Source organism: Eumetopias jubatus, unplaced genomic scaffold, assembly GCF_037043125.1.
Source record: "Eumetopias jubatus isolate StellerSeaLion01/CBP00866 unplaced genomic scaffold, mEumJub1_p1.0 scaffold_11, whole genome shotgun sequence".
In the NCBI taxonomy this organism is placed as follows: domain Eukaryota; kingdom Metazoa; phylum Chordata; class Mammalia; order Carnivora; family Otariidae; genus Eumetopias; species Eumetopias jubatus.
Genome location: NW_028274817.1, coordinates 34,492,446 through 34,513,038, shown reverse-complemented (window position 1 = coordinate 34,513,038; position 20,593 = coordinate 34,492,446). Strand labels below are relative to the sequence as shown.

Sequence of the window (20,593 nt, the reverse complement as noted above, 5' to 3'; positions counted from 1 at the left end):
TTGGAGAAGATTTTTTGGGACAGGTATTATTATTATCCCCCATTTTACAGAGAAGGAAGGTGAGACACAGATGTTAAGTGACTTTACCCCCATAACAAATACATAGGTGGCAGAGCCTGGATAGCAACTGAGATCTTTGACTCAAAAGCCTATAATCTTTCAATCTACCATCTGCCTCTCAAGGAAAAAGAAACAAAAGTCTGTATACTGGATACCAAGGGTACTTTTCTCCTATTTCATTCATCCATCCACACAATATCTAATGTGTGCCGAGGGTGCTTCCACACTACCAGAATCTCCAGAGTATTAAAGAAAGGTCTAAAGAGAAAGGCAGTACTTTTAGCATTGGTATTTCCAAACCTTGGTAGTCACAACATATCATAAAATATATTTTTTAATTCTACTACATGTTTTGCTGCTGCTCCTGGCACCTCTATATTACAAGGGAACAGCTGCTAATACAGTTGGCACTGTCATGTATGTTTGGGCAGCTGACCAGAAGAGGATCAAGGATGGCACAGGTTGTCTCTTCTCTTCAGCATTAGTCATAAAAGTGCTAATACGGAGGCCTGTATTGAAGAATATGGCAGGAAATGTGGCTCATGGATGACAGACACTTAGGCAGTTGGAAGAATTTGAAAGAGTGATTCAAAAAAGGAACTGGGAGGGCTTGACTCGAGCAGGATTCAGCAATCCCTTCATCCCTAAGGATTCACAGAACAACACTATTCAGTGCACTGAGGAGAGGGGAGCCAGAGCCCTTGGGAAGACATATGGTGCAGGAGAGAAAGGTAAATAAAGGAGGAGAATGGAATGGAGAAAGAAACAATAAAAAATATTGCGTGAAAAGAAAGAGAAAAATAATGATCCTGTGGTAAACACGAGTGATGGCCATCAACTTGAAACAAAGACAACCGCACACAAAATTGCCCATTTGTGAACTAGCCCCTTGGGTGTGGTGATTAGTGCAGAAAACTGCCAGATGACTATGTACAAGTCATGTCTCCAATTTTTTACTTTGGCATTTTTTTTTTTATTAATCAAAATAGCAACTCATTCTATGAGGCCAATGTTACCTTCATACCAAAATCCAACAAACACATCACAAGAAAGAAGTCTATAGATGAATATTCCTAGTGAATATAGATGCAAAAATCCTCAATAAAATGCTAACAAACCAAACCAAGCAAAATATAAAATGGATTATACACCATGGCTAACTATGGTTTATATGCATAGGTTGGTTTAACATACGAAGAGCAATCAATAAAATGCATGTGATCATCTCAGTAGTTGAAGAAAAAGTATTTGACAAAATCCATCACCCTTTCATGATGAATGCACTTAACACATTAGAAATAGATAAAAGGGAACTTTCTCAACCTAATGAAAGCCACATATAAAAAAAACCAAACAAACAAAACCATGGTTAGCATCAATACTTAACGGTGAAAAACTGGATGCTTTACTCCTAAGATCAGGGATAAGGTAAGGATGTTTGCCCTCACCAGTTCTATTCAACATTGTTGTGGAGGTTCTAGCCAGGGCAATGAGATAATGAAAAGAAATAAAAGATATCTAGATTGGAAATGAAGAAGTAAAACTCTCTATTCTCAGATGACATGACCTTGTATATAGAAAATCTTAAGAAATCTACCTAAAAATATCATTAGAATTAATAAAGGAGTTCAGCAAGCTTGCAGGATACGAGGTCAATATAGAAAAATCATTTGTATTTCTATACACTAACAATGAACAATCAAAACATAAAATTAAGAAAACAATTCCATTTATAATATTGTCAAAAACAATACAGGGGCCTAGGTGGCTCAGTCGTTTAAGCATCTGACTCTTGATTTCGGCTCAGGTCATGATCTCATGGGTTGTGGGATCAAGCCCCACATTGGGCTCCGTGCTCAGTGGGGAGTCGGCTTGAAGATTCTCTCCCTCTGCCCCTCCTCCACTCTCTCTCTCGTAAATATATAAATCTTAAAAAAACAATACTTAGGAATATATTTCACAAAAGAAGTGTGAGACTTGTATACTGAAAACTACAAAATATCATTGAAAGAAATTAAAAATGATCTAACTCAGTGGAATGTCATCTTGTGTTCTTGGATTGGAAAACTTAATATTGTGAAAGTAGCAATACTTTCCAAACTTATGTACAGATTCAACACAATCTCTATCAAAATCCCAGTTGGCTTTCATGCAGAAATTGACAAGTTGAACCTAAAATTTACATGGAAATGCAAGAGATCCAGAATAGCTAAACAATCTTCATGACCTTGGGTTTGGCAATATATTCTTAGATATGACACCAAAGGCACAAGAAACAAAAGCAAAATAGACAAAATTGGATTTCATCAAAATGAAATAAGTACGTGCTTCAAAGGATACCATCAAGAAAGTAAAATATGACCCACAGGATGGGAAAAAACTACATGCAAATCATAGGTCTGAAAAGGGTCTAGTATCCAGAATACATAAAGAATTCTTACAACTCAACAACAATAACAAAAAAGGCAAATAATCCAGTTAAAAATAGATAAAGAATTTGAATAAATATTTCTCCAAGGAAGATATAGGAAGGGTATGTCCACTAAGTAGATGAAAAGAATCTCAACATCATCAGTTATCAGAGAAATGCAAATTAAAATCACATTGAGATACCACTTCATACCTCGGGGATGGCTATTTTAAAAAATGAAAAATAACTATTGGTAAAGATGTTGGGAAATTGGAACCTTTACACATTGCTGGTTGAAATGTAAAATGATGCAGTCACTTTGGAAGACAGCCTGGCAGTTCCTCAAAAGGCTTAAACATAGATTCACATTTGACCTAGCAACCCTGCTTCTAGAAATACACCCAAGAGAAATGAAAATACATGTCCATACAAGAGTGTGTACACAAATATTCATAGCAGTATTATTCATAATAGCCTAAAAGTGGAAAAACCCAAGTATGCATCAACTGGTGAGTAGATAAACAAAATATGTTATAGCCATAAAATGGAATATTATTCAGCCATGAAAAGCAGAAGTACTGATGCATGCTACAAATGGATGAACTTTGAAAACAATATGCTAAGTAAAAGAAGCAGACATAAAAACCACATATTATTTGATTCCATTTATGTGAAATTTCTAGAATAGGCAAATCTATATTGACAGTGGTTGCTGGGACCTGGATGCAGAGGGGAATAGGGAGTGACTGCTTATGGGTAAGGGGTTTCTTTTGGAATATTCGGAATTGCATAGTAGTGATGATTGCACAGCTTTGTGAATCTACTGAAAACCACTAATTGTACACTTTAAAAGGGCAGCTTTTATGGTATGTGAATTTATATCAATAAAGCTGTTATTTTAAAAAGGAGAATTATATGTCTCACAGCCAAATAGGAGAGATGTGCTAAATCTTCAATTTTCTCTATCCTGACTGGCTGGACCAGTGGCCTGCTTCCTTTTTCTTCAGAACCTTCCCCCAAATATTTACTCATTCCTTCACCTATGGCAGAAGGTGCCAGTCAGCTATGCCCTGAGCCAGTGACACTGGACATTCTAGGGTCCATATTTGTCACATCTTCTATATAGCCCTTCCCTCATGTTATATTTGTATAGTGAACAACTCCTTTCTCTAAACATGAGTCAAGTGAGACTCAAAAAAACAGTCTGAGGCAACAGAGAGAAAGGGAAGTATTGGGGCATAAGCTATAGGGAACAGGTGGCCTCATTGTTCCAAAATCCTCTCCTACAATTGAGAATACTCAAGGAAACCTAGACATTTCCCCTTCTACTCCCTTCCATCATAGTATGTTGGGAAAATATTTTGAAGTCTTTCAGTCGGAGACTAATCTATTCCCAGTTCACACCAGTGAACTTAAGCCATTCTCAGTGAGGATTGGCAACCATAGGAGAGTCCAGAGCTACTTCTGTCACCCATTCTAATATTTGACAGCTCTTGCCATTAACATACCAGTAACCATGTAACAATGCCAGTAACAATTCCCCATATTTAATCTAGGTTCCTAATGTGTGGTGTAAACCAAATGACCTCTTGTTACATCCTTGGTAGAGAGTGAGAAAAGATACTGTCGATTTATAGTTGAAAAACAGTGCCTTGGAAAGAAATAGTAATAGGAACTAGGAGTTTTTTGGAGAAGGACCGATCATCAGTCTCTAAGCATTTGAAATCCCCCTGTAGATAGGGTTTCCCCAAACTGGTCACAGGACTCTGGGTAAAAGTGTGTAAAGGATGTGGAGAGACATAATGTAAAAAGAGGAGTTTAAGTCCTTCGTGAGTTAGCAAGGCCAAATGAATCTGGACAAGCGACCACTTCCCACAAGCCAACATAATGACAGAGACTCAGACAAGCACCACTAGCAAGCAGAGTCCCCTCCAAGAGGTAAAGCACTTCGAAAACTAGATTCCCCAAAAAAACACCCCTGCCATCCTGCCCAGGCCACCTTACCTAACCGAAATTGATTGGAGACATTCCCACATGTTTGCATTATCTCCGGGCTATTCCATCCTAAGGGGTATAATGCACAGCCTGAGCTTATCAGCAGCCCTGGAAAGAAAAGCATACACATAGGTAGAAAAAAAAATAACAGGTCTTCTGTCACCTAAAATTTCTCTCTGGATTAGCTTGGCTCAACTTCTGCCTCTTCTGTTCAGAGTTTACCTTTCCCCTTCCCCTTTAAACCCTAAATGTCTATGACACTACCAACTCAACAGGATTTCTTTGCCATGCCATAGGCAGTGAGTTGAGGTAGATAGTAGAGGTAACAACTTAGAAAGAAAGGGCAGTGTTAGGAATTGAGACAGGCCAGTGTACTTTTTACAGCCCAAATGTTTTTGACAATGACTTACAACACTAAGTTGGCCTCCCCAGTCAGACTCCTTTTCTACCTTGGTCTGATTTTCAAAGAATAATAATGTAGAGACTGCTACTCTTTCCTAAAATTCAGCCTTTTCTAAGAGTCAAATAGGTCCCTGTTAGTTGAAGGTAGGTCATGATTTCTCTCACGTGGACTCAGCTGCCAGACTGAGATCTAGAGAAAGCATATACGTTGGATAGGCTTCTCCTGTTGAGGACGGCACCACACTCCCTCTTCCAGAAATACTTTCTTATTCTGAGAAACCATTCCAGTTTTATGATAAGAATTTCTCCTTTATTTGGCTTCCAATACCTTCCACTGTGCCCCTTGTCTTCATGTCCATTTTATTTAGGTTATTTGGTCATTACAAAGTAATTGTGGGACCTTAGTGATAACCTTACTCTTCCAACAAGAGGTACAAATCTGGGTCTGCTTGCTGACACTGCACATAACACAGAACCTCCACAGAGCAGGTGTTTGATCAATGATGAAGGAATGACATAGTTAGAGGTTCCAGAGCTCCAGGGCTCAGCTGGACAGTGAAAGGCAGACTGCTCCAGGGACTACTGGCCTCACCTACACCTCTCTTTCCCCACTGAGGAAGATTCCAGATACACTCTGAGAAGCTAATAAGCCCAGTTTGTCTTAAGATGAATCCTTTTGGAAGAGATCACAAAGTACTCTAAGCTTGTCTGCAACATGGCAACCAGCTTTTCTCAATATTCAGTGAGTCCAGAGAAAAAGATGAGGGCCTTAAGAAATAGCCAGAAAGGTTTAAATAGGGGTGCCTGGGTGGCTCAGTTGGTTAAGTGTCTGCCTTCAGCTCAGGTCATGATGGTGGGGTCCTGCGATCAAGCCTGCTTCTCTCTCTCCCTCTGCCCCCTCCCCCGCTTGTGCTCTCTTCCTCTCTCTCTCAAATAAATAAATAAAAATCTTTTTTAAAAAAGAAAGGTTTAAATAGGAAAACAGTGATAACTTTCTGACAGTGAGAGAGGGTTTAGAAACTAAAAGAATGACCAATTAAGGCTAGAAATTCCCTTCAGTGGAATGCTTAAAATTAGAAGGCATTCTTATCTGTCTCATAGTCTTAAAGGAAATGAAACTGGTCACTCAAAGACTTTTCTAGGCTCTGGAATTTATCCAGTGGCAATGGAACAACACTCTTATTTGTTTAGGGGTTCCTCTGTTTTGTTTGTTTGTTTGTACCACAGATAAACTGAAATCCTACGAGATGAGGAAGTATGAGCCAGAATATGGAGCCCAGAGTATGCACAATGGGTTAAGGACAAAATTGGAAATGAAATCCTAGCCTTTTCCTGCTTCTAGTATATATATCCTTTGAGGGAAGAGTTACTAAAAAGTGAGCTTTTCCACACAAACTAAGAAGAAAAGAACATAAGTTCATAAAAGAACAGCAGTTCTGCTTTCAAACCTCCACATTCAGAACCCTGGGACTGGCATGAACTCTGATTTCTCAAGCAGGTATCAGTGCTGGCCAAGTGTGTGTCTCAGCATGGCAGGGGGAACCTTCTCCTCTCCTCAGCCCTCTCTCGTTCCTCAAACCTTACCATGTTGAGGAGCTCAGGTCAGGAATCACCTCCTCCAGGAAGCCTTTCTCACTATCCCCAAGGTCACACCCCCAGGCTAAGTTACATATTCCTCCTCTGTGCTCCCACAGCACCCTGTGCTTATTCCTGTGATTAAAATATCCTGTGGTAATATATGCTTCACAACTGATTGAGGTCAGCTTCCCTCACTAAAGTGGGTGTTCCTGGAAGGGAGGAACCCCTGGTACCTGGTACATAATAAGTGCCCAATAAATGCATCTGTTTCAGAGTATACTCTGGGTACTTGACAGACAGCTTCCTTTGCCCATGCTACCCAATGGGGAAGCCTTCTGAAGGGATCTTCATAGCAGGGATGGGAGATCATCCTAGACACCTGATACAGCCATAGAATCTTAGAGAGGGAAAGGCCTCTGGAGATTATCTACTCCAATCCATCCCCATTACAGATGTGGATATGGAGACTCAGAGAGGGAAAGCTATTTACCTATGGTCACATAGCCAGTTACTGGCAACACTTTTCCCACTAATCAGAGCAATCATCAACCCCTTAGAAGCTCTGCTGTTCTAGAGACAGGTATCCAGAAATGACCACCTTTTGATAACATCTCTAGCAAGTATTAGGAATCTTATAGGCATTAGATCCAGAGAGACAGCACAACACAATGGCTTCAGAGAACAATACTGTATTATATATTTGAAAGTTGATCTTAAATGTTCTCACCACACACACACAAAAAACCAGAATGATGTGAGGTGATGGATGTGTTATCTAACCTTATTATGGTTAACATTTCACAATATATATGTGTATCCAATCATCACATTGTACACCTCAAACTCACACAGTGTTATATGTCAATTATATTTTAATAATAAGGGAAAAAAGAGAGAAAGTGTTCTGTAGTCAGTCTAGATCTAAGTTCAAATTCCAGCTCTGCCACCTGGAGTCTGTGTGACTTTAGGCAAGTCACTTAATCTCTCTGTGCTTCAGTTACCTTGCCTTTAAAATGAGAATAATAGTACTCCATCCTATAGGGTTGTTTCAAGAAATAATGCTTATAGAGTGCCTAGCATATAGAAAGTATTCAACAAAAAAATTATTTTTATTAAACAACAGCCTCTCCCTATGACTCCTCTCTCATTTTCCCCCTATATTCTCCATGCTAATTTCTTCCTCACCTCTTTGTTCTTATAAAAAATACAGCTGAAAAGTCAAATTGTTCAACAGGGCTCGATTCAAATCTTCCTGGTTGGAGTTGTTATCTTGCAATTTTTTGTAGGCACCAAGCCAGAGCCTAGAAATCTCGGCCATGCATGTGTTCTGCCCCAGCGCCTGCGGCCGCACGCTCTACCCAACCAGCCCTCCCGCTCCTCCCATCCCTCATCCTCCCTCCTGCCTTTTAGACAGATGAGCACAGTAGGCTGTACACATGCTTCATGGAGATGTTTGACTTGTAACTGACAGCTGATCCCATCACATTTGCTCATAGCTGGAGAAAGATGTGTCCTGGGAGACTTATTTTAAACATGAAGTCATAGGGTAATTTATCCTCAATTATATTTGTTTCCAACAGTTCTCATCAATTTAGGATTTTGAAGACGACCTTCAAATAGAAATGCAGAAGTCATTTGCCAGTGTCAGGTCTTGCCACCTTCTGGAAGAGTTGGGGCTTATTAATAAATGTAGATTCTTGGGATATTGGATTCATTAACTGTGGCCTAGGAATATGCATTCCCCCTTCTCTAGTCGCTATAGCTAACTCCTGGTTTTATTACCCCTCCAACCACATATGTCCCTTGGTTCAGCTGGGTACTTTCTTATTCTCATCTGCCTCTAGAAAGGGGAACAAAAAGCTCTTTAGAATATGTTACTCTCCTTACTTACCTACTACACAGTGACCAGTGGGGCTGCCATCTTGTTTCCCTTCCTCAGCTTTTCTTTCCACAAGAATCCCCTAATGCAAAATGTACCAAATGTCCTCCCCAAACATGGTTGCTATGGTTTGAATTCACTTCACTGACCAAGCAGAGGGCTGGGGTTAAACACTTTACTCTGTTTCAGCCCTTGTGGCAGGCAACCTCAACTCCCATACAAACCCTCAGACTCACCTTCTTGGACAGAACTTGGAACCCTCCTTACAGCTACTTCCCAGCTACAGTCAACTTTCCCCTGATGCCAGAATTACTACTTCCCTATATCCCAACAGTTGTATAGCCTCCTCCTAACTGCACATTCTCCATTAGGCAGATGCCAAATCTTTGTCTCTGGGCAGAGAAAGCCCCCTCCCTGGGTGTTAACCAACCCCCTTTGCTTCCTCCACAGCCATTCACAAGTACAAATATTGAGTGTGCAATCATTTTATTACACACCCAATCCAATCCCCAAATATCTGTCCAAATATGGTTATTAGGTAGTTTGAATTTACTACCTGAGCAGAAGTCTAGTATGGGTTAATTTGTTATTTGCTCATTTATTGCTCTTAGAACAACTTCAACTCAAGCACAGTAGAAAATTTATAAGCCTGCCCTCCAGCTATAATCTCAGCTTTCCCTTCTCAGGGAGCTCCCCACTCAACTGTCCCATTCATTTGACCCCATATTCTCTCTCGGAGTTAAAAGACAATTTACTTCGGTGAGAGACATTTAAAATAGATCAGGGGAGACTTCACACAGAGGCTGCATTTGACATGAACTTTGAGAAATAGGCAGATGTTTACAGACAGAGATGGAAAAGAAGGGAATTCTAGAAAAAAGCAACACTATGAATGAAACTGAGCAGAGGTTCTCAAATTTTAGCGTGTACTGGAATCATGCTGGAGAATGATAAAAACAAATCAAAGACAGTAGTTACCTTTCCTATAGGAACAAGGGCATATGATCATGATATGAAGGACACTGTAACTCTATTGGTAATATTCTATTTCTTAAGCTGAGTGGTGCATACATCTGAACTATTTTATACTATATTTAAAAAAAATAAATCAGTCTAAGAGGCTGTGTAAAATATAGAGTGGAGGGCATCAGTTCTGATTCAGTAGGCTTAGAATGGCCCTAACAAGCACCCCAGGTAATTCTTATACAAGTGGTTCATGGGCCACTCTGAAAAACATTGTGATAGCATTTTATCTTCAAGGGGAAAAGGAAAAATCAATAGCACCAGTGCATAAAGCCCAGGGGTGAGAGTCAGGAGCCTTGACCCATATTCTCTGCTCTGCTCCAATTTGCTACATAAGTGTTAACTTCTTTAAATACTATTTTCCCAAACAGAAAGCCACTTTTATCCTTGTTCAGCATGGTAAGGATAAATTAAATGATGCCAGTGAAACTCTGAAGGATTTTCCAGGAAATGCATGGTTTCCAGAGAAGATAATGGTTTTTAGAAAAGTAGCTCTCTTTCCTTGATTCAGGTTCTCAGGGATCTGCCTCCAGTGGCAATTTTCATTGAGCTTGAAGCATGTAGCATTAGGACCTTACATGGAAAAAAAAAAAAAAAACACTGGTGCCTGTCTGGGTATGTTGAATTATATCTCCTTAAAGGACAAAAAAATGTCCAGGGTGATGGTTCTCACTTGAGTTAGGGAAAGGGAACACAGCATACACATCAGAGTCACTGGGGAGATTTTTCAAAACACCAGATTTCCACCTGTTGCTATGTATATCAGAATGGGAAAGAGGATGGGAGAGATGGGGAGTCCACATTTTTTAAGTGCTCCAGGTGATCCTGATACATTCCCTGCTCTAGAAAGATTCTTGGCCTCCCTCAAGTAACCCGATCCAAGATCTTACACTTTTTCCTGCCAAGAAGTTCCTTATATTTACTTCTCAACTATTTCTTCTTTGTTTAGCTCTCACTGAAGATAGAGAACAATTCACAAGCATCTTGCATATGTATACACAGGGGAATGTGAATAATGACCTTGTTCTCAGGGACTGGGGGCCAGCTGGTTGGAAACCTCAGGATCCCCAGGGTTGAAATAATCTCCTGGCCAGATGTTTCCTTCACCGGTTGGAGCAGGGCATGAAGGTCCCAGTGGAAGGCTCTCTGGACCCTAGGCTTGTCCAGCTGGATCAGTTGCAGGTGGAGCAAATGGGACCCAAGGGCCCCATCAGGTCACCTTGCTAAGTCTGACTCAGGCCAGCAGCTCTTTATTCCTTCCTGTCTCTCCCACTTCCCACCGTTCATCTCTGTGGGCAGCTGCCAAACTGGGGAACAAGAGTCAAGAGGGGGAGGGGTTGTTCTTAATGGATACTCCATCTCTTCAGTGGTTTGGGGTCTGGCAGAGATAAACCAGACCTAAAACAAATTGGCTCCACCCTCTGATGTATTTCAGTTAATGCACTAGCTGCCGAGAAGCCAGGCCTGGAGCAACAAAATCAATTCCCCTCAGCTGAACAACAAGCTTAAACTTAACCCCCACACCTCTTTCTCTTGTGTCTTTTATCCATGCTGCTAAACATGCTGTTCAGGTTGGGCTTCCTGACACTGGCAAAGTGTATCTCTAAGAGGTCAGATCCAAGGTCTCTGAAGACCCTTGGGTAATGGTCATGTGCCAAAGGGCTCCTAGAAAATATGATACATCCAAGCAGTCTTCACCATTCTCTCACATCTGATGTAACCTTGACAGGCACCAGTTCCTAAAAAGGTGGTAGGAATGACCCTTATTTGGCTGGTGTTACAGATGGGGAAGCTGTTGAAATTTAGCAACCTATCCAATATCTTTCACATATCCAGGGATAAACTTTGTACTACCATGCCTTGGGTCTTGACTCCTTCCATGCCTACTGTCAAATGGTGTTTTATTCTTGAACTTTTAAAATCCCTCCTCTAAGTATAAATACTGTGACCCTGTTCCTATGAGCATGGGTCAGTGGGGAATCATTCTATATGGGGAATCATATGAGATGAAAAGGGTACTGATGTTTTGACTTCCTCTGTATGACACCCGCCACTCAGCCAAAGTTCTTCCCCACTCAGTCTATGAGGGTCTAAAGCTCCATGATCTACTCACATATCTCAAGAATTTCTTTTGAATTTCTCGACCTAGGAAGTAGGATCAACTAAAATGTATCACATGGAGAACCACAAGGGTTTCTTAAAGTCTCAGTCAAGCCCAAGCAAGCTGGGAACAGGAGCCACTGTTAATGGCTGGAGTCTGATGGAAGCTGTTGCTACTGGCCTTCTGATTCCTACCCATTAGCCCCTCCTCACTCCCTGCTGGCAACTCTTAGAAATTCAAGTGAAGCTAAGTTGCCACTCTCAAATCAGAAGAGAAAAGGACTCAGGGTGCTAACTCCCCTGAATGGAAGGCTGGTAAAAAAGGATAGAATGTGAATGAACCCAGCTCTCACATGTCCAACTTATCCCAACATACACTAAATATTGCCTTAGCTGTGCATTCATTCCTTTATAGTTACTGAACACCTGCTCTGTGCCAGGCAATGAACTGGGACCTGAGACTATAAATATGGGTTGAAAAGGCCACCTCTTTCTTCTGCCAGCTAAGTGTCATTTCCTGAAATAATGTGTCCATAAAAGTGCTGAGCTATCTATAGCATGCCCAAGATTTCAGGTGAAAAGTGAGCCTGTGTAAGGTTCATTTGTGATATCCATAGAGCCCCCAAAGGGAGACAAAGTCATTGGCTTAGACGAGCCTTAGTAATTGGTTCTGTACCATGGTTCTCAAGGGGGAAGAAAGAAGCTAATCAAATGACTTTCCAATGTGGCCAGGAAACCATTAGTAGCTAAAGAGTGGAAAAATTCAGAGATAAGGGAGGCTAGAATGTTCATTCATATTTAAAACTTTTACACTGAGTCTGAGGAAAGAGGGGACCAGAAACTATCACCTTAACTGGCAAAACCAAAAGAATCAGCGCTTTTTAATAAGCAGGTCAGGAAACCATGATACCTTAGCTCAGGGTTTCTTGACCTTGGCCCTATTGACATTTTGTGCTGGATACTTCTTTGTCATTGGAAGTGGGAAGCTGTCTTGTTCTTGTTCCTTCACCTTTACCCACTGGATGTCAATAGCATACTTCTCAAGTTGTGATAATCAAAAGTGTCTCAAAGAGATTACCAAATGTCCAGGGTGGGGTGGGAATCAGCCCCTGTTGAGAACCGCTGTCTTTGTTCACCACTACCACCTCACTCTATGGCCACCTGAATAGTCATTAGAGAGAAGAAAGAAAATTAGGATCTGCACTATCTTGCCAGTGAACAAATTCAAGGAAGGAAGGAAGATGAGCACCAGGAAAGGTCACTGTCATTTGCCCATGACCACAGGGCAACTCAGGGCAAGAGCCAGAAGTGGGATCCAAGTTTCCTGTCTCTGGTCACCCACACTGTACTGCTAATGGAGATGATAATGATAATGAATTGAGTAATGATTCTAAAACTTCACGAGCAACAACCACCACTTCAGCAATAGGTTCTACCAGCACTTTTTCCCAGTGTGCCATCTAGGTATAAAATATAATTCACATATTCACCCACAGATTTGCCTGTCTAAACTTGCTTTTTCTTCTCATAAAGTTCCAATTAAACTGCCCCCGTTGCCTTCCTGCAGTCTGCCATTTTTGCATTTGGCCCTTTCCTGGCCCTTCTATGCATCACCAGCCTCCCAGGTGTTCTGCACTAAATTTAGAGGGAGACTGAATGAGGGAAAAATAAGTAGGGTGGGTCAGGGCCCTAAGAAATGGGGATAGACTGCTAAGGGCTACCAGACAGGACTAGCCTTAGATAAAGGCCAAATAAGCAGTCACCTACAGTCTGTCTGGTACCTAGCATTTCCCTTTTAGAGGTGTATTTCTTTGGTGAGGGTTGTACATCAAAGTTGTTAGTGATGAGGACTTGTGCCTATATGTTTATCAGATCACTGTCCTCTGAGATAACTACCAGAGATCAAGGCTCTTAGAGATCAAGTGTATTTAGAGTATACGTTGCTGTCCCTAGAAAGTGGACCTGGATAATATCATTAAATGAGCACTGTTCAGGCAGAAGAAGGTGATGAAAATGGAGGGCTAACAAACCAGATATCAACTTTGCTGCTAGCCAATTTTGCTGCAAATAAAGCCCTGGTACAGATGGCACTTTTGGGAAGACCTAGGCTGGGTGTTTCAAAGGAGTCTCCATTCGTAGCCTTTGGGTTGGATAAAGGGAAGGGGCTGAGAGTGGATTTCTCCATGAAGAAACACTTCCCACCCCCACCCCCACCACCAAGCTCCAAGACCTACCCAACCCCAGCAACAGTCTTACCTCCCACGAACTGTGCTGCTCCCATGCAACGTCCTGTCATTCTGGAGATGAGCTCCTCCATGCAGCAGCCCAGGACAGCAGCTAGTGCCACAAGGAGCAGCAGAGCACAGCCGGCACCTGTCACCACCGTGCACATCTGCCAGGCCAGGCTTGGAATGGCACTGAAGCTGGCATAGCGCCCACACTCTTCCACCATGATCAGACTGTGCCCCTCTCCCCGCACAGGGTAGTTGCACCTCCGGAATGTGCTGAATGACACAGGCTTCCCCAGCTGGGATCCAAAGAGCCAGTAGGGCAGGAAGTAACTGGTAGAACTGGCCACAGCAGTAACAAGAGACAGGAAGGCCCAGAGGGTCCCCACCAGTGTCAGGCTGCTCCTCATGGTCCCAGGTTTCTCTGTAGGAATGGGGAGATGAGTTGGGTCATAGCACCAAATGCAGAAAGTTAGCATGTAAGCTCCATTGGCCTGTTTTTCATCTGGCTGGCCAGTCCTAGGGCTCGTTTATGGACAACTTGGCCCTTGCCTTTAGATAAGATTATTCTACTGAGGCCCATTTAGGTCCTTCTGGGATTCTGCTTTCCAGCACTTTTCCCATCTTCCCTTCCTCCCACCTGATTCAGAGTTCTAGGGTCTCTAGGCTGCAGTGGAAGAACCACAGAACTGAATTAGTGACTGTTCTGCCAACTCAAATGCAGCCTAATCAGACAGCTTTCAATTCTTGACATCTAGCATGAAACAAGTGGCTGGAGCTGAAGCCGGAATGAAACCAAGGCGACCCAGAGAATCCTCAGCTTCCAGTGGGATGGCCTTGCTGGCCTGGGGGCCTGGAAGGAGATGATATCTCAAGAGGTTCAGAAACCAAGTCATTTTCAGAGAATGAAGAAAGAGGAAGGAAGAAGGAAGACAACTCAGGGGGCTGCCCCTTCTACAAGGGAGAAGAGGGAAGGAGAGCTCACTATGGAGTTACGGGATGTGCCCATGTGACCTATGTAAGATGTCCAATAGTGCCTCAGTATGAGCTGTTCACAGGGTTGAAATGTGTAGAATAAAACAAGGGGTGCCTGACTTACACCCCTTGCTTGTCACTGAGTGAGCACTCTTTAGTCACTTTTTCCCAAAAACAATATGGGAGGCAACTTTCCAACCAGTGAAGGTTGTTTAACTCTAGACAGGCTACTGAGAAAACCTGCCTCATCCTATGCTCAATATAGTCAGAAAAGATTCTCCTTTCTCTGAAATGGATCAGGTACCCCCTGCCTGGCAGTAGGAACGTGCATACATAGCTGTAAGGACATTTCAAGGTGCCTTCTGTAACAAGTAATCTCAGATTCAAGACACTGAGAGTTTTTTTCAGATCTAATCTCACCCCAGCTCACAAATGGCTTTCACAGACCCCTCTGTCAAAAATCAACCACTTCCCTCCCAACTCCATTAATCTGCCATTGCTTTCTGGCCTCAATTAGGGCAGAGACCACACTGCAGCTTGATGACCGCACTGTGAATGACTCCAGCAGGCAGATGGTGGAGTATATTTCAGAAACTTCTCCATGATTCATCGCCATTCCTTAAAGCTACAGGTGGTGGGAGAGGAGAGGGGTCCAGCAATGGGGGACCGAAAGTAAGGGGAGTACAGGCACTGGCTATATGGGGCTACCATACCGCCAATTTGGGACATTGTCAGGAACAAGCAGCAGTTGTACTCAGGGTCTCAGGGAGTAGGCCCAGCTGTGGGTCTTTTCACAAGCACCATTAATCAGTGCCTGGCACAGAGTAGACACTCCAACTCATGTTTGTCTAATGAAACCCATTTCATAGAAGCAGCCAATTTCCAGGCTGGCAGGGACCTTAATGAATCACCTAATTCAGCCTTTTTGTTTTACATATGGGGGAGCATGGCGCGGTAATGGGGGGAATCATTTCCCCCAAGTCACAGAATAAGTTAGCAAGCAGCAACACCGGAATAAGAAAGCCGATCTGCAGATTCCTGGGCCAGTACTTTTCTACCACATAGTACTAACACCCCTCCCCCCATCACTTTGCAGACTGGAATCCGAAGAGGAAGTGATTTTACCCAAGGGTAAAGGGCTAGTGAGGTACACTGGCCAGACCAGAGCCCAGTTATTTGATTCTTAGCATAACGCTGTTTTCAGTCCACCACAATTCCCCTCCTGAAACATATGTATTGTGTGCTATGTGTTTTGTGCAGGAAGGGAGAAGAGATCATAAATTGCAGGTGCTTACTTTGGAATGCTAGGGCTTGGGAAGAAAGTGCCCTTAGCTGGGCCCCTGGGAGTGAGGATTTATGCCTGAGGGGGGAGGGGGGAGACGAAGATGTGATGAGGGATGGAAAGCCAACGGGAGGAGAAGTGGAACTAGTTTTAAGTAATTGCTGTTAGGAAACAGGTACGCTTGGCTGCAATGAGGTAACGTCTCTGCTTGTGATATTAGAGTTCGTAAGATTATGAAAAGCGCAAAGCAGCTCTCTGCTACGGTCTCACTTCCTGGTGAAGAAGCCCAGGCAGGAGGATGAGAGGAAACCAGCTGACAAACGCTTAGGGCTGCATCATCATATTCCCTTCCAAAGCCATTATGTCATGACCTCTGCCCAACAACCTTCTCTGTTTGGTAAGAAAGGTGTCACCTCCAATTTACAAATGAGCACAGCGAGGGTCAGAAAGCTAAGTGACTCATCCAAGGTTGCACAGTAATTTATTGGCACAGCCATGACTTCTCACTTCTCATTCACCCACCACCTTCCCCGCCACCATGTTCTCCGTTATCACCCCAGTAGTATTACAGTTAAAAGCCTCCATGGTTTCCCAGCCAGGATTTCAAAAAATGTTTAAGAATGGAGAAAGACTTAGAGAGGCAGACTGGGAAGGTAAGAGGAAGGCCACTTTCTCTAAGCAGTGTGTAAACCAGCGGAACAAGAGCATTAGCTGTCTCAAGCTCAGCAGCTCTAGTCAGAACCAATCCCATAAGGGGCGCCTGGGTGGCTCAGTTGTTGGGCATCTGCCTTCGGCTCAGGTCCTGATTCCGGGGTCCTAGGATCGAACCCCGCATCGGGCTCCCTGCCCCGCAGGAAGCCTGCTTCTCCCTCTCCCACTCCCCCTGCTTGTGTCCCCTCTCTTGCTGTGTCTCTCTCTGTCAAATAAACAAATATAATCTTTAAAAAAAGAAAAGAACCAACCCCCTATGTTGCCCATAAACATCATCGCGTTGAGATCAAAATTCCCGGTATGACAACCAGTAGAAGGGCAGAGAATTTAAGGCAGAGAAAGAAACTGTATCAGTGAGTGGTACCTAGATTATACTAGAAATAAGAGGTGAGATTCTGACATAAGATTATCATCATCTGGGGGGGGGGTGCCTGGGTGGCTCATTCAGTTGAGTATCAGACTCTTGATTTTGGCTCAGGTCGTGATCTCAGGGTGGTGAGATCAAACCCCACACCCAGCTCCATGCTCAGTGCACAGTCTGCTGGAGATTCTCTCTCCAACCCCCGCCCCTCCCCCACTCACGTGTGTACATGTGTGCGTGCGCACTCTCTCTCTCTCTCTGTCAAAATAAAATGAGAGAAAGAGAGAGTGCGCAAGCATGCGACAGAGGAAGAGGGAGAGAGAATCTCAAGCAGACTCCATGCTGCGCGTGGAGCTGGATGCAGGACTCAATCTCTCGACCCCAAGATCAGGACCTCAGCTTAAACCAAGAGTCGGATGCTTAACTGACTGAGCCACTGAGGCGCCCCAGTAAATAAAATCTTTTATTTTTTTAAATTGTTAAAAAAAAGATTATCATCATCTTTGACAAATCAGGCTGTTTAAAAAACTACAATACTACCAACCACTGTCACCATAATTTTATTTTTAAAATGGAATTTTGAAGCCAAGGCAGAATCACAAAATCCAGTTTAAATTACATATGCTTAGCTTTAGGGAAACTCATTGGCTTTCAGAATTTAAATACTTTTAACTTCAGGAAAAACTCGTTGTCCTTATTTCACTGAGGACTAGGATGACCAATCAGGCCAGTTCTCTGGGGCTGAGGGATTTCCTGGATTGTGGGACTTACAGTGACAAAACTAGCAAAGTTAGTCACCCTCTTTAGGACTAGAGGTGTGGTGAGCCAGCACTGTCTGTGGACAGCAAGCTGAAAATCACTGCCACAGATAATTCTCTAATGTTCTCTCTCCAGGACTCAAACAATGTGAAGTTGAAAGTGAGTATGGCATTAAACAATGGAGAAATGAAGCCTATGTATTTTGAATGTAAACCTTTCTGAATCATAGATGTGACCTCATGCAGTCAAGGAAGAGAGCTCAGAGATCCAATTGCTCAATGTTTTCTGAGCATAGAATAAACCCCAACCCAGCTTCGCCTGTGGCTGGACAGGGAGGCACTGGCTTTGGTGTCTACGTAGGCACATTGCCACGTGTTCACATGTGCCAGACGGGGAAGTGCATTCAGGCAAATGCTTTTAGTTCCTGTATGGCCTGCAGTGGATGTCCCTCCATGACAGTCCTCCAAAGCAATCCAAGTTCATTTCCAGGAACTTGCCAAGTCTCTTTGCACGCACATAAATAAAAATCATGCACAGTGCTATACTTCCTTCTATCTTTGTCCTTCCTGCATATGTCATGTATGCAATGGCTCTGTTTCCCTGACCTGGAATTCTAGCCACACGGCTACACTGGATTTCAGAAACCAAGAACTCAACCCCAGCATACCTGCTAATTTGTCCAATAACAAGACATTGATAGGATTCTTACTGACACTCTCCCTTTAGTTGTCACATGGTCCCTCATCCCTTAGTTTCTCCATTTCCTAAATGGGTCACGTGCCTGTTTCTGAGAGTGGTTGTATAAGATGCAGTGAGTGTGGCCAGAAAGTTGTGACAACCAGGGTGGAAGCACAAAGTGTGTTCTGCATTTACTGTCCTTACTAAAGGCTAATGCTCACTAATCTTTAAGAGATATGGTCATGATTCTAATGCAGACTCATGGGTAGGAATCACTTCAACCTTTTGAGGCAGGAAACCCACCTAAGCCATACACATCAAATGGTTATCTAGATTACTTTTAAAGAACTCTAGAGAAGGGGACTCTCTGATTTTTCTCAGTAGCTTAACAACTCTCACTGTCAATAAATCATTCATTATGTCTCATTTGAAACCTTTTCTGCTGTAACATAAGGCCGATTTCTTTGGTCGCATCCTCAGAGGGAAAGGAGAAGAGCTTGGCTGGTCTTCCAGAGGAGAGCCCTTAATCAACTCAGATTGCTGGGAGCTTAGCTTTAGCCCCCTTCCCCCCAAAATGAGTACTCTACCTCTCTCTGTGGTGTCTCATTGCCAAGTCTTTAATTATTTGTTCTCACCTTTTCACTCTCCTGTGTACATACTCGTACATAAGCACTTAGTATCGATGAAACTGGAAAAATTGCTCTTATTTTTTTCTGGGTGGGAGGAAAAGAAACCAAATCCTTCCTTTACCTCACTTTCTCCCCAGTCCTCACAGACAAAGACTCAAATACTTTTGTCCCCACTTGAGCTTGTCATACAACTTTGTAGTTAAGGAAAGCACTACCTTACCAAAGGTAACAGGATCCAGGCAAAGCCCCCAGTGAGTTAATGACCAGATCACGAAGTGGTCAGAAAGGGCGTCTCTGACTTACAGCTGCTAAGGAAAACATGGCTGCAAGACTACTGGTTTCAGACTGGTCTGTGAGGAGCAGCTTTGTTGGCACTGGTGTTGGCAAAGGAATGTGAACAGGCCTTTCTCCTCATGGCCCCCAGATGGTGTGCGTTGCCTACCTGCCAACCCTGTTACAAATACATCATACTCAGTGTTGAAACTTTTGTAGGAAATGAGCAAGATACACAGGCATATGTTTCCAGTGGTAAATAGAGTGACGCTCCAGAGAAATGTCTTTGCCTAATGTGATTCCTTGTATCAAGTTGGGTATATAAGCAGCCTGAACATTCTAGATCTTTCTACTTCAGACACAGCCCCAAGCATTTCTCTCCTCATTTTCTGCCACCTGAGTCCCTCAGGAGTTATTCCTCCTCTGTATATCTCTGCAATGGGAGTTACTCCGAGTTCTCCTATACTCCTATAACCAACTGAGTCACTGACAACCATTTCTAAATAATCAAGTTAGCCATGCAGAGATAGCGAGAGCCCTTACAAAGAAACTCCATGTCAGGTCCTGGTCCCTTTCTCCAGAGTTTGAGGCTGGAAAGGTGGGAATTGGAAAATGATTTCCCTAAATTTCATATGAACTTCTCCCTTCCCTGCAAAAAAATGGTGCTCACTGAGCTCCCCATTTGTCTTCTGCTTTGAAAACTGAGGTGCCAGTTAGAGCTCTTCATCACAGTTCTTATTCTGGCTGGACAGATGCCACCACCTTCAGTGATCAGTTGGTCAGCTAGGAGTCCCAATCACCAGTTAGAAACCATTCCTACCAGCCTGCTCTGGCAAGACACTGTTAAGCCCTATCAACAGTGGGCTAACTGGGACTGCATCTCCCCACACCCTTAAGTTCATGGTCCCAGCCCTGCTGCTGTTGCCCAGTAGACCCTCCACCTGTGGCCTCAAAAGGGAATAGAATACCACCACAGCTGATCACCTCCATTCAGTGAACCTGGCCAGTATAGGAAGAAGGTGGGCTGGGTGCGTCACCAACAACTTCGGCAGACATGAGAGGCAGTGTGGCATATTAAGAGCATTTCTCAAAATGGTGGCCCCAACCCATCTGCATTAGAATCACCCTCAGTGCTTGTTTGAAATGCAGACTGAAGAAGTCCCTATACCCCCCTCCCCACTGGCACCACTATTCTACTCTGCTTAATAGCTCACTTTTGACCTAAGCCTTGTCTTTCAAATTCTTGAAAC

The 20,593-nt window shown here is 43.1% G+C and overlaps 1 protein-coding gene across 1 annotated transcript in view; it reads right to left on the bottom strand.

The window, feature by feature from the left end:
* The window catches only part of LHFPL1 (LHFPL tetraspan subfamily member 1), a 37,177-nt gene extending 23,023 nt beyond the window's left edge, over positions 1–14,154 (bottom strand). The window contains exons 1-2 of the mRNA XM_028092288.2: positions 13,704–14,154; positions 4,475–4,573 (exon numbers count right to left, since the gene is read on the bottom strand). Coding sequence (XP_027948089.2) covers positions 4,475–4,573; positions 13,704–14,154 — 550 coding nt within the window. The remainder of the gene's footprint in view (positions 1–4,474; positions 4,574–13,703) is intronic.
* Positions 14,155–20,593: the final 6,439 nt, after the last annotated feature.